Source organism: Lytechinus variegatus, chromosome 10, assembly GCF_018143015.1.
Source record: "Lytechinus variegatus isolate NC3 chromosome 10, Lvar_3.0, whole genome shotgun sequence".
Taxonomy (NCBI): Eukaryota; Metazoa; Echinodermata; class Echinoidea; order Temnopleuroida; family Toxopneustidae; genus Lytechinus; species Lytechinus variegatus.
Genome location: NC_054749.1, coordinates 22,396,302 through 22,410,207, shown reverse-complemented (window position 1 = coordinate 22,410,207; position 13,906 = coordinate 22,396,302). Strand labels below are relative to the sequence as shown.

The following is a 13,906-nucleotide window of genomic DNA, read 5'->3' as shown; positions in this document are numbered from 1 at the left end:
CCATGGCACAAAGTATGCATCATTTTATTTTTAATCTGGCTTTCATCTTTCTGCCAATTAGTACCATGGACAGTGTTCAAGTATCTCCTAGCGATTTGAACTGGGATCAAATTTCCTTAAAAATAATTTAGTCAGTCAGAGGACCCAGGGGAGAAGCTTTACATAGTCATGATTCAGAGAAAATTAGCTGACATTTGTTGTTCATTTATTGGCTTTTGTATTAGTGATCAGCCCTAAAATACCCACAAGGGACTAGGTATTGAAATGAGAAGTCATACAAGCACAATTTTTTCAAGGGGTTTATCTTGTCCAAAAGTTGCTTCTTGGTGAGTAGGTAGACATTTGCCTTCACCAGAATTTGATGAGAACACAATCCCAGCAAAACAAAGAAAAGGTTTCCATATTTTCAGATAAAATAATGGTAGATATTTTGTAACATGTACATGTAGCTCTACTTGTTGGTATTAACCTATGAAATGGATCTAAATAAAAAGTCTTCTTATAAAGCCTATGTTTGAAAACGATATGAAAGGATCTATTCTCAGTATAAAAGTTTCAAATTTCTCTCCTGGTATTTATACCCCTCTGCTTTCAAAGAACCTTATCCATGTATTGCCTATTTTGCTTGTTTCAGAGTTTGTTAGGAAGTAAAATGCTATCCATTTATCTCATCTTGATAAGGAATTGTCTCAATTGTATGCTCCTAATCTTAAGAGTCCAGACTATTCACCGATCTTAGGAGAATGCCCAGAAATCAAAATCCAACCTCTAAAAACTTATGATATGAATAGTCTTTACCCTTTTCTCACAGGCAAAAAGATAGTACAAGGTACTACAGAATAAGTATATTATGGGGATAAAGATAGTCAGCAGACAGAAAATGTTGCGAGAATAGGAGAAAACTCTCTCCCATGTGATCCAAGGTTCCGGGGACGAAATTTTGTGGAGAGAGAGCTATCTTAGGTGCGGGATTGAGAGGACACAGCTGTTTTAAATGAATGCGCACTTGCATGACATTTGTGCAGGGATGGTGTGCTGTGCGCAGTAATGGTGCTACATGTGACCCTCGTACGCATCATTTCCATATTGTCTAGATGCAGTTCACAGTCTGCATCTGATACACTGCTGCGACCAGACAGTTGTGAGTGATGGGAAATTAAAATATATATAATCTTTCAATTTTTTCACATGTTCTGCATCACAGTATTTGCAACTGTGATGCAGAACACCTTCATGAACATAGAGAATGTATTGTCAAACTTTCTTAATGTTTTGTACAAAATAAATCACTTACAAATCTTCTAACCAGACAAGCTAATGATCTCTTTATTATTCCAAATTTCAAATACACATTTCCACGAAACACTATTCAGTATGTCGGACCCAAACTTTGGAATTCTTTATCTAATGAACTCAAACATTCCCCCACACTCCTGTCTTTGAAACAAAAATAGAAAATTTTCCTTCTTACTCCTTAAGGTAGTTTTATATTTGCCTCTCCCTCCCCTTTATTCTTGTTTTACTGTCTTTTGCTTTGTTTGGGTTTTTGAGGTCAAGTATTTTTTTGCTCAAATGTAATTTATGTATTCCATTTATTTCATCATTGGGGATTGACCTTGATAGATCAATATGGCCTTTGTCAATCCCCTCCTCATCTTGATTTTCTTATGTCCTTTTTATATAATAAATTGTAACTATTTATATCTGTATTGTAATTATCTATGTATTTGACTGTAATGATATTGTATGTTTTTTACTCAATATGTGGAAATTGAATTGAATTGAAAAATGCCTTTCATGACAATGAAGTCTTGGTCGAGGGTGGGTGAATTGAAATGGCAGTTTTGTCCTGGACTCTGGACAAAACTGCATAATTGCAATTTTTTGTCGAAACTGCTGTTCCGATTCACCAATTTTTTTTTTACAAAGACCTCCCAGCTTTTCACTGTGATCTGACTTGCATTTTCAATGCATTTGCTGTGTTCTAAGGTTCATTCTGAGTCGCAGTGCAAAAACTCCCTGATGTACAAGACGCACGAACCTCCCTCTCACATGCAAAATACGGTATACTATCTTAAATCTATTCTTCCTAAATTCCTCTTCCTCTCAATCTTCTAAAGCATTTTTAATACCTCAAACTCAGTAGTCATCAGGGAATCAAACTTAAGAACAGTAGGTACTCCACAAAGCAAAGCATTTATAAAGGTGAATGAGGTGTACTTATAATGCTCTTTGAATCTTATTTTCGGCATGTGATTCTGAGAAAAAGTCCTTCCTTATCTGGGGGCAACGGATGTCGGGGAAGAGATGGGGGAAAATAGTAGTGAGTAATCTTGGAATCCGTCATGCAGTCTTTTAAAGAGGCAAGGATATATTTATAACTGCAAAGAGAAATGAATGGACTTATGAATCAGCTGATAGGATGTATCGTAGTCTTGCTGGCAGGCAAAGAAAGAGGTAATTTACAAACAGTGCAGAGCCTTTAGGGTTTAAACTTTAAGAGTTTGAACTTTGCATGTAGGTAATTTTTCAAGGAAATTTTCACTTCAAAACTTCATTCATAAACTATCAGAATAGACAAAGGGCCGCTTGACAAAGTGAATTCAATTTAAAAAGATATATGGGAATAGGGTCAACAAAGAATGTGAATCGTGATTCCTTACTTATAAAAAAAAGCGAATAGGCATGAGTGCGAAGATGCGAGATTTCGCATAATAGGTGAAAGATGTTCTTTTCAACTTGGCTACGCCTCGTTGAATAGAGTGTTTCTTTCTGTCACCGAATGCAAAATCTCGCATCATTGCACAAATAAGAATATTCGCTATTTGTGTTGTACAATGCCCTGGAAGTTATGAACTGTAATTGAATTTTTCTGTTTATCTATGAAAATGAGAAACGATTGTTTAAAAGCAAAAATGAAAATCCTACAAACATGCATCGGTTCTGCAGCAGCAATGCGCATTTAGCCAGTAAGCCCTGTTAGCGTATTGCACCTGCACTTACTAAGCGCAATGCAATCCTTATTTTTATAGTGACGTCACCTTGTTACTGGCCATGCAATGGAACTTTATGGATGGTACATGTGCAACAGTACAAATGTTTGACAGTCAAACATTCATTTGCTCACGTAAAAACAAGCTAGTAGGCGTTGTATAACAACAGCATGTATTCAGACAACAGGAAATTCCGACACCAACTTTATAAAGACAAATTTCAAATTGTTAAGCTTAAACTTGTGAATACTAATGTACTTACTCTAACTTTCTTATATATTTTTACTAATTCATACTTGAGTTGGATACTTGTAAATCTCTTTAATTGAATTGTAATATTTTATATCAATACTTGCATATCAGTACTGGCTGATTTTAGCACATGAAGAGTCCAAATGTGGAAAATTATACCAGGAATAATGAGAACTTTCCAAAAAGAAAAAAGAAAAAATTCACCACAAAAAATTGAGCTAACACAGCAGTTTGGATCTTTTTAACATTTATAATTACAAAACACCTTGGTTCTGTTATCTACACGATGGCAAAGAGCTAATGTTACAATCTACTGAAAAGATGCCAATTGCCAGTCAATCTGTCAATCAAGGAATTCTAATATTTGTTAATGAATAATGCAATGTTTAGTGGTGTCTGAAGTAGAGACCAGAATAACCAGGTAGAGTTATTAGCAACCATCCTGCTGCCTGGGAAAGAGAGTGTCCCAGCGGATTAGCGAGGTGAGGAAGGATTAGGTTATTACGAGTTGTTGGCTTTCCTGGAAAGCTCACTCAAGTTTACAGGGGAATACACATATTCCCGTAGAATGGGTGTTGTCTTTCAGGGTGACCTTGTGAACTGTCATTCACCCCCAGGCCATCTGTGGATTGTGGAACAAGTTCAACCAACAAGTTCATCGGTAGGTCTTTTCAGACTGGCACGTATGCAGGAAATACCTGGTATTCTCTGATGGGTATTTCTACAATGTGAAATTAAGTGAATTGCTTTATCACCGAAAGAACATTTTCTCTAAATTTTACAAGAATTTGCAAAGATAGCCGATCTTCTCAAAATGTGAAAGCATATTACAAGAATTTTCCCATCCAAGGGAGTTTGACGAGTGTGTAGGCAACGTACAGCACTTGGATTGCTTGCCTGCTGAGCCTGTGATTTTTAATTGTATGCCTTGTATGCAACTCGGGTCAAATTACAATGCTCATTTTTCCCTCCCCTCCTCCTTTTCAACATCCCCTTATGCCACCTCCAATCTTCTCTTCCTTCATCTGAATCGTACCCTCTCCCTACTGTCATCTCACCATGGCCTAGTGTCCTTTGGCAAGGCATTAATCCACACTTTGCCACTCTCCACCCAGGTGTTAAATGGGTACCCGGTAGGATGTGAAAGCCTATATGTAGTATGCCTACCAATTAGGTCTTGAAACTCTTATTGGAATGCTCCCCAGGTAGTGGAGAAGGTGCATACATTGTATGCGGGCATGCAAGGATACGATGACCGGGGTAATATGTCTGTAAAGCGCTTAGAAACGTTCCGATGTATTCAGCGCTATATAAATGCGGAATATTATTATTATCATTATTATCTCCCCTGCTTCTCATCTTCCTATCCTTATTCTCCACCTGCATCCACCTCCCTGACCCCACCTCCTCCCTCTATCTGCTATCCTCATACGCCAATTAATGTCACTCACCTGTAAAGGACCAACAAACTTTGCCACACCCCATCCTAGTTTCTTGCTGTCCGGCTCCACCAGAATAAGCTGATGGATGGCTATCACCAAGAACCGTCGGACCCGCTGGGGACTGATGGGAAAAACACAAAGAGTGGTTCAGAAGAATAAAACAAAAAGCCCTCATTACACTACATAATACAGGAAAAACAATAATACAAATAATGTTTCATTTACCCAGGGTAGCCACTTCAGTTAGGAAACTGCTTTACCAGAGGGCCCTGCTTAACAGAAATGTTATTATTACCCTTCCCCAATCTAATGCTGAGTGCCTCGTAAGGAGGCAGAAGGTCTCATTTTCATAAGTCTTTGGTATGACTCAGCCGAGGATTGAACCCACAACCTCCAATTCATGGGGCAGGTGCTGTACCACTGAGCCACCATTGCATTGTCTTTTCAATACAATGACAAAAAAGAACAAAGAATACTCAAAAATTGTCAATGTAGACTCAACATCAAGGACACATTCTATATAGCTCAGTGAAAGTGATTATAGTCTGCATAACTACAGCATTAACCTTTCTTTGGTGTGATATTTTATTTTTCAAATACAGACATAGCCCATTTTGCAAGATTTAGTTTTGGAGCTTTGTTTGCAATGCCATTGTTACATGATGAGGCTTTAACATTAAAGGAGTTTATCACATGACTGTGTGAGTGTGGGTGTGTGTGTCCCTCTCTCTTCCTTGGTGGTGGGGGAAGGGGTTACCCCATCACAATTATGTGAAATGATCTGAAATGAAACAACGGCCAATGCAAATCTAAAGAACTACACTTGTGGAATTGACCCGGGGGGGGGGGCACTTACACTGACAAGTGGATACCATGCGCCACCAAAAACACATGTAAAAAGGATGTCTCTTTCGAGATAGGGCACGTTACATACGTAACGTGATAAGGGTGTCAAAAACACTAAAATAATGAAAAAAGGGTATCTATTTTCACAATGAAAGCTACGTGTTTAGGGTAAAATTTGCGAGGGTATAACGAATTAAGACTTAAATGTTTTATAAAGCCAGGATGTACTTTTTGCCCCAAGATCAACACTTCGTGTTCAGTGTACGATTTGCGCGAGGTGTGGGAGGTGGGGCTGTACTAAACCCACTGATGTAGGTAGGTAAAACCGACGACCGACATCCGTGACATAACAATTGAAATATTGCTGTACATGTTTAGGGGTTCAATTTAGGGAATACTTTCCAATGGTATCATTTTGTTTCCAATACTTGTTAAGGGTTGGGTTTTACATGCCAATACTTGTTAAGTGGTGCATTTTCAGAATATGGAAAATATGTGTTTAGGGTGCTTTTCAAGACCCCATGGTCGTGCATGGTATCCACTCATCGATGGAAATCCCCCCCCCCCCACTCGGGTGGGGGGAATTGATTATTCTAATAACTACATACCTTTTATCTTTGGTTATTACAGAACAGGCAATCAGGTCACTATTATCTGTACAAAAAAAAAAACATTGATCATCATTCTGAATATCTTAATTAATGAAAACAATATTCAGTAAATGTTTCCATTTCCTAAAAGATACAAGCTCCTTGTAGCTTTATGGGTTTTTTCATATTTCTCTTATAAGTTTTATATTTTCAAATTCATATACCTGTTCACTATGTAATTCAACTATCAACTTTTTATTCTTTAAATGTATATATTTTGTATTATCTTTATCATGAGAAATAATATCAATCAATAAATTAAGTTATTTATGATCAGACATGCATAGAAATAAAGGACATCTGCCTAAAAATAGGAGAACTAATATGAAAAGATTGTTTCATACAGATTCCTACAGTTCCTGTTTATTATGATCAATTCATTTCATTCTAAAGGATCTTCCAACTTGATACATACAGTATTAATCTAATTGATTTTGGATGCTGTTCGATACGAAAATATATTAAATAAAAATGTTAATTTGAATCACTAATGATAAAACTAACAAGCAAATAGCTGAAAATATCATCATGATCTTATCAATGTAAAATAATATAATATGATAATGATAATCATGACATTCTAAAGCTTTGCTTATTTTTCACAAAACATTTAACTCAGTGGTATGCAAATGATAGAGTCCATGATGTCCCTCACTCATAATTCATTTTGTTTTTAATTGTTTGAAAAATAAAATATTTCAATAAAGACTAACTTGACTGAACCATAAAATATTAAAACAATGCTAACACCACATGTCCAGGGAGGAATAAAACTGTTTCTCAGGACAAAGAGGAGAAAATTAAAATATTTTACATTTTATTTTAGTGAAATACAAAATAAATAGTGAGTGGGTGATGTCATAGTCCCCTCATTTGCATACAGACAGGGATGTGCATATAACTGTTTTGTGAAATTAAGCAAAATTTGAGTTTCACTCTTTTATTAATTACAGTCAATTTTGATGAAATTTTCAGGAATAAGCTAGTTTTATTTTTCTTTTTTTTATTCAAATAAACTTTATGTTGGGGTAAACATGTCCTTCAAAGATTTTGCTGCTATCAAGATATGAATAATTGATATCAGAATAACCTTATATCTACTGGATTTATATCTATCTGAGCATTTCGATGAAATTATGGAAAAATGAAGCTCACAGGATTCCCAATATTTTGCATGTTATATCAATAATTCATAATTCAACAAAGAAAGGGATTTGAGATTGTGTTCCAGCAACTTTCATCAGTCGATGAGAGAAATAATGAGGAATACCTCTAAGAAAATAGATTCATTTTCAAAAGTAGGAAATTAAAGTGAATCCTTGAGGGATAATCCACAGACTGAGCAAACAAAAATAACATTTCTTGGAAAGCATTGAAGATGCATTGCTAATCAACAGAAAAAAGCCTCCTACAGGGCAATTTTGATTATTTTAAGCATTTTGAAAATAGATTCTATATTTACAAGGGTTCATAAAGAAGAGTTCATATGAAATTAAGAAGAAAGAAGTATCAATACAGACATAACCACCCCCCCCCCCCCCGAAAAGATCTGTGCATTGATTGACATTTATCTCTTTGCCAAACTAAATCCAGGTGAGGTAACAGGAAGGAAATACTAAATAGCATTTTGCTGAAAGTGGAGTAATAATCATGAGAATAATTTTAAAACACTATGAGTATTGCATCTGACAGACATGTGTGCTGAATAAGAACCCACTATTATTGTGCATTTTAAAGAAAGTTAAGTTAATGCCAAGGCAATTAACTGATGAAAACACTGATAAATTATTAACCCAAATAGTACATATGTTGAGTATTTAAAGAAAAGGTACAAAAATATAGTTTTGATTATACATTGTAAAAGAATGGTTGTAAACAATTGTTCGGTAAATTTGTCAGCGGACTTCCGAACTGTCGTATCACATATACGACAGTGCAAACCCATTTCAGAGAAAATCGACTTCAAAGTTTACTGTAATTTCTACACTAAGTTCCCCAGCCTTACAACATATTTATTGCTAGAAAAATACATGGATGGAAAGACCAAGGCAATTACTTGACAATGGTATCCTCATTTTTACACAAAAGCAAAGATCAGAGAAAATATCGCAAAAGAGCTACATGCTTGTAATTTCAGTTCGAGCGGTTTAGATTTCCCCCGTACAAAAACACCATAGGGAATACAATAACCCTGACCGCGATTTCAATGCGCCCGGTCAGTCATAACGTTGTAGCGTTTTCAAGTGTAAAGTCAATGCAGTGCAGATGGCCGATACGACAGTTTGGCTGACCGTGCGCATTGAAATCGCGGTCAGTCAAATCGTTGTATCACTCTGTTACAGTACACATTCCCAATGGAATTTGCGCATTTTATTTTAAAAATGTATGGCATCGACGTGAAAATCCTCCTAATCTCAGAAAATAAAATAAATTGCTGCCTAGAAATTTAGTTATGAATAGAGTAGGACTTGTATTTTCATTTTCTGCAAAAATCTCAAAATCAAATTTTTTTAAAACCAAAATTGACTAATACGACGGTTCGGATGACCGCCAACAAATTATACAATACATTGCTATGCTAACTTATCCTGACATTATCTTCAACCTCCATTACACCTTTCTTAGTTAGCAGAAAATAAATGGTTTTACTCGTAGCTAAAATTTCTTTTTTTGTGAAAAATAGAATCATAGAAAATGCACAATATCTTTTAAAGGACAAGTCCACCCCAACAAAATCTTGATTTGAATAAAAAGAGAAAAATTCAACAACCATAACACTGAAAATTTCATAAAAATCGGATGTAAAATAAGAAAGTTATGGCATTTTAAAGTTTCGCTTATTTTCAACAAAATAGTTATATGAACAAGCCAGTTACATCCAAATGAGGGAACTGATGACATCACTCACTCACTACCGGTATTTCTTTTGTATCTTATTAAAATATGAAATACTTTTATTTTCTCGTCATTGTCATGTGAAATGAAGTTTCATTCCTCCCTGAACACATGGAATTAAATTAGTTTAACATTTTGTGTTTCAGGCAAGGAGGTCCTAATCGTCAAGTTCGTAAAAATTGAAATATTTTATAATTCAAACAATAAAAAACAAAAGAAATAGTGCGTGACATCATCGACTCTCTCATGTAGATGTAACTGGCTCGTTCATGTAACTATTTTGTTGAAAATAAGCAAAACTTTGAAATGTCATAACTTTCTTATTTTACATCTGATTTTGATGAAATTTTCAGCATTGTGCTTGTCTAATTTTTCTCTATTGATTCAAATCAACATTTTTCTGAGGTGGACTTGACCTTTAAACATAAAAATGATATCAACCTAAAAAATCTCCAGGATGATATACTAATATAATACTCAATTTTTCAAAGGTGTGCGATGATAATTTTTTTTTCATGTTTAGATGTCGATGAAGACCTCGATTTGTTAACTCAAGGGGGCAGATAATGCTAATGGGGTGAGCAAAAACTTGTATCTCAAAAAGTAAAGGAAAAAGTATTGGTCAGGATATCCTTCATCTTGTTAAAAAAAGGTTGATTTTCCCCAAATTTCCAGTAAAAAAATAGGTATTGTTATCCCAGCACAGAGTGTAAGACTATAACCACAACCACAAAAGCCATGAAGAAACTCCATTCTGATTTCCAAGCACCTTTTTTTTACCACATCCTACATGTATCTCGGAGCATATTGCTTTTATCTTGTGGTTTCCTAATCAGAGACTCTTAATCCATAGGTCGTATCAGATTTCATTTTCTCTGAAGGATTTTATCATTTCTATATTTTCAACGTCAGAGTTTAATCCCTACACCACCTTGACATTCATCCCACAATACTCCTCCTCTTCTTCCTCCTCCTCCTTCCGATCATATTTATCTACAATTTATGTATTACATCTTCCCCTCTGCTCTGTCTCTCTTCCCCATTCGATCCTTTTTTTTTTATTTCTCTCTGAAACTTGAAAGTGTAGCCAAAGCCAAACTTGGACCCCGTTCTCATTACCATCTTAAAACTAGTTTACTGAGCATTTCCATAGCAACAAGACCACTTTACGTGAAGTGGGTTTTGAAAACCGCTTTAAGGTGATCAAATGGAAATGCAAGCAAAGCAATCTTCCAAACTGGTTTCCTGAACAGGTTTCCACTACACTGGTTTTAGGATTGTAATGAGGGTGGTGTATCTTTCTAAAATCTTTTCTTTTTCTATGTGATCTAATATAATAATAGATTAATATAATAATAGATTATATACCGTGCAGACGGCACTTCGACAGAGTATATAAGGCCTGCTTTTACAAACTTTGCTTATTCTCCTGAGGACGACAAGAACACACTTGTCGAAACGTCGAGATTGGGTGGTCCTTTTCAGGACCAACATTTGCCCAAGAAAGATACATGGTGTACCGTGAAACCTACTACACTAATATAATAAGTTAACATCAGGTGAAGATTTCAGCCAGATTTCACAGATTGTTTGTACAGCTTCTTTTCAATGGTCACTTCTAAGTTTCTCTTTACCTTTCAAATGATGTAGAATACATTTGATGGTTGTTGCATTTTCATAATCACTTTAAATGAACATTTTACAGCCGAGTCAATCATAATTTGCAATTACTCCCTGATATAAAACTCAGCCTGCAAGCAAGATAAATGTAAAGTACTATAATCATTCTTGCCTAATCTACAAACTTCAATTAATTGACTAGAAATTTCAAATCCATCTATTAGACTAATATTAGTACTACAAGAACTCGAGCCTGAAGAAAAAAGGATTCTCAGAAAATAAAATATATTATTCATGTATTTTCACAGCAGGCTATTCTAATACCTCAGGCACATTTCTGAAAACAGCCATTTTCACATTTTTTTTGTACCAGCTACATAAAGGTGGTTTGAATAAAAATGAATAAACCGGCTGTTTTCAACTCGCCGTACAGCCATAGGGGAAAAGTGATCAAGGTTTTAAAGCAGTCAAATCAAATTGTATTGAAACATTGGCTTTAATGTATGAAATATCCTTCTACTATGTTGTTCCATATCCCTGCTTCTACTATGCCAAAATTGCACCAGATGTATGTAAGCCCTAAATAAAAAGGTGGTACAACATGTGAATTTCTAGTGATAATTTTTCTAAATATGAATATTTGGCATAATTCTTATTTCAAATATATACATGAATGTGATGTTTCACATAATCACAATGTTGGTAGAATTATTAAGCACTGTATACTTATTTACTTGTTGATTGTTCAAAAATAATAATTTCCAATTAAAAGGGATGAGTACTGCTATTTAATATTTCTTTAAAAAACAATACTACAGTATATGATCAGATTCATTATTTATATTGATCTGATTCATTTAAGAGCAATGCTGAATAATCAAAGAAATGTCAAATACAGAAAAAAAATGAGTCAGGAAAAGATAGTATTTGATCATAGTTCTTATAAATTCAACTGCTTTTGAAATGAATTCTACATCTTTTAAGGAAAATTAATGAAACATATATGTGCATAAAATTCTCAATATCTATTTCTCTTTTAACAAAAGCTGCTTATCAAATTTTTGAAGAAACTATATTCCCTAGCTTCAACCCAGTTTGCGAGTAAAATCAATAAGAATTCAAATTAATTTTCAATCGAATCTAAAAATACTCCTCATACATAAAACATGTTAATCATGAAGCTTTTTCATTATTTCAAAATACCCTGGACACTTCATGCCAGACGGTTTTCTAAGAATCATTAGAAGCTCTCTAAAGGCCAAATCAAACATAGAAAGTATAATTAGTATCTCTGATTATCTACCTCAAAGATGTTGGATATCTTCTTAAAGGACAAGTCCACCCCAACAAAAACTTGATTTGAATAGAGAAAAATTCAACAAGCATAAACACTGAAAATTTCATCAAAATCAGATGTAAAATAAGAAAGTTATGGCATTTTAAAGTTTCGCTTCATTTCACGAAACAGTTATATGCACATCTCGGTCGATATGCAAATGAGGAACTGATGACATCACTCACTATTTCTTTTGTATTTTATTATATGAAATATTTTGATTTTCTCGTCATTGTCATGTGAAATAAAATTTCATTCCTCCCTGAACACGTGGAATTCCATTATTTTAACATTTTGTGCTTCAGGCAAGGAGGTCCTAATCGTCAAATTTGTAAAAAAAATTGAAATATTGTATAATTCAAACAATAAAAAACAAAAGAAATAGTGAGTGAGTGACATCATTGACTCTCTCATTTGGATGTAACTGGCTCGTTCATATAACTATTTTGTTAAAAGTAAGCGAAACTTTGAAATGTCATAACTTTCTTATTTCACATCCGATTTTGATGAAATTTTCAGCATTGTGCTTGTCTGATTTTTCTCTATTGATTCAAATCAACATTTTTCCGAGGTGGACTTGACCTTTAAATTTGTCCATGCTTTGTAAAAAAAGGGTTCATTTTAAAGCTTACTTTAATATACTGATAATTCTCTCATTATTTCTGCTGCTAATGGCATGATTATTTGTTTTTTCTGTTTTATTTTGGGATATTTTGAACACGCAATCTGAAGATTTATATGGCTTCTACTCAAATTTCTGCAGAATTTTGGGGGAATTATATCACAACCTTGGATTGTACATCTGCCACTTCAAGAGATAGATGTAAGATCATTGTTGGGTTTTATTTAAGTACATGATCTATTTCCTGTAATAAAAAAAATCAAATTTGAAACTAAATTTTCATTGTTATTTGTTGCAGTATCGTAATAGTTTGTTTATATATATCTATTTTTTCTTTGTTCTGTTTTTTTACCTTAAAGTTTGTTTCATGTATGCTTGAGTTGGTGTTTTGGTTTAAAAAGAAATGATTATTCTTATCTCTATTTATTCTTTGGTACTTGTCGCATCCATAATGAATTTTATTTCAACGATTGATATATCTTGGGTATGTGCATTTTAACAAGCCTTTTTATGGCTTTTTCCATTCATTAATTTGTTCATCTATATGTTTTGCTTGGAGTACATGCACATATTTTTAAACACATATTGACATATAGGCTGAATAAAGACTAGAAAAATGCGATTCCATGTCAAATTCTGAATTCAGTTACTTATTTAACTCAGAATGCGATTCACTTTCAGCTGATGCCTTTTAGTAATATTCAACTCTAAACTGTAAATGTGAGCATTGCATTTATATGATGTATTTGTACAGCCTTGCCCCAAAATAGATCAGTGATTAATCCATATATGACCGGACTGAAAATAAAATCGAAACTAGTTTTCCCCACTTCTCACTTATTTACTTGAAACATGTCATGCACTGATGGGGATATTTAAGATAATTTGTCAATGTCTATTCCAAAAGAGGTTCAGCTTTCACTTTCCATCAAACCGTTTGAGAGCCAAAGTTTCATTTCCGTCATGAAAAAGGTTGAAATCGTTTTGGACTGCCAAAAAAAGGAAAGATCTTCTGATACTCATCAATTTATATTTCAAGAACAATGACACAGTTTTGAAGTCTTCTTTGTTTAAAGACAAAAATAAACAATCAAAATATACAAAGTTGAGCACTTGCAGTATGATCTGAGTAGGGTACAATGCACGCGATTAAAAAACACTAGCTCGGCCGGCTCGCAATCCAAGTGTTCTACAGTGTCCCCATTCCTTAAGTCTGTTTTAATTTCACAGATCAATCGAGATTAAAAAAA

At 34.4% G+C, this 13,906-nt stretch overlaps 1 protein-coding gene across 1 annotated transcript in view; it reads right to left on the bottom strand.

The window, feature by feature from the left end:
* The window catches only part of LOC121423104 (protein CLEC16A-like), a 101,714-nt gene that overhangs the window by 33,947 nt on the left and 53,861 nt on the right, over window positions 1-13,906 (bottom strand). Inside the window, exons 19-20 of the mRNA XM_041618394.1 lie at window positions 6,142-6,187; window positions 4,697-4,808 (exon numbers count right to left, since the gene is read on the bottom strand). Coding sequence (XP_041474328.1) covers window positions 4,697-4,808; window positions 6,142-6,187 — 158 coding nt within the window. The remainder of the gene's footprint in view (window positions 1-4,696; window positions 4,809-6,141; window positions 6,188-13,906) is intronic.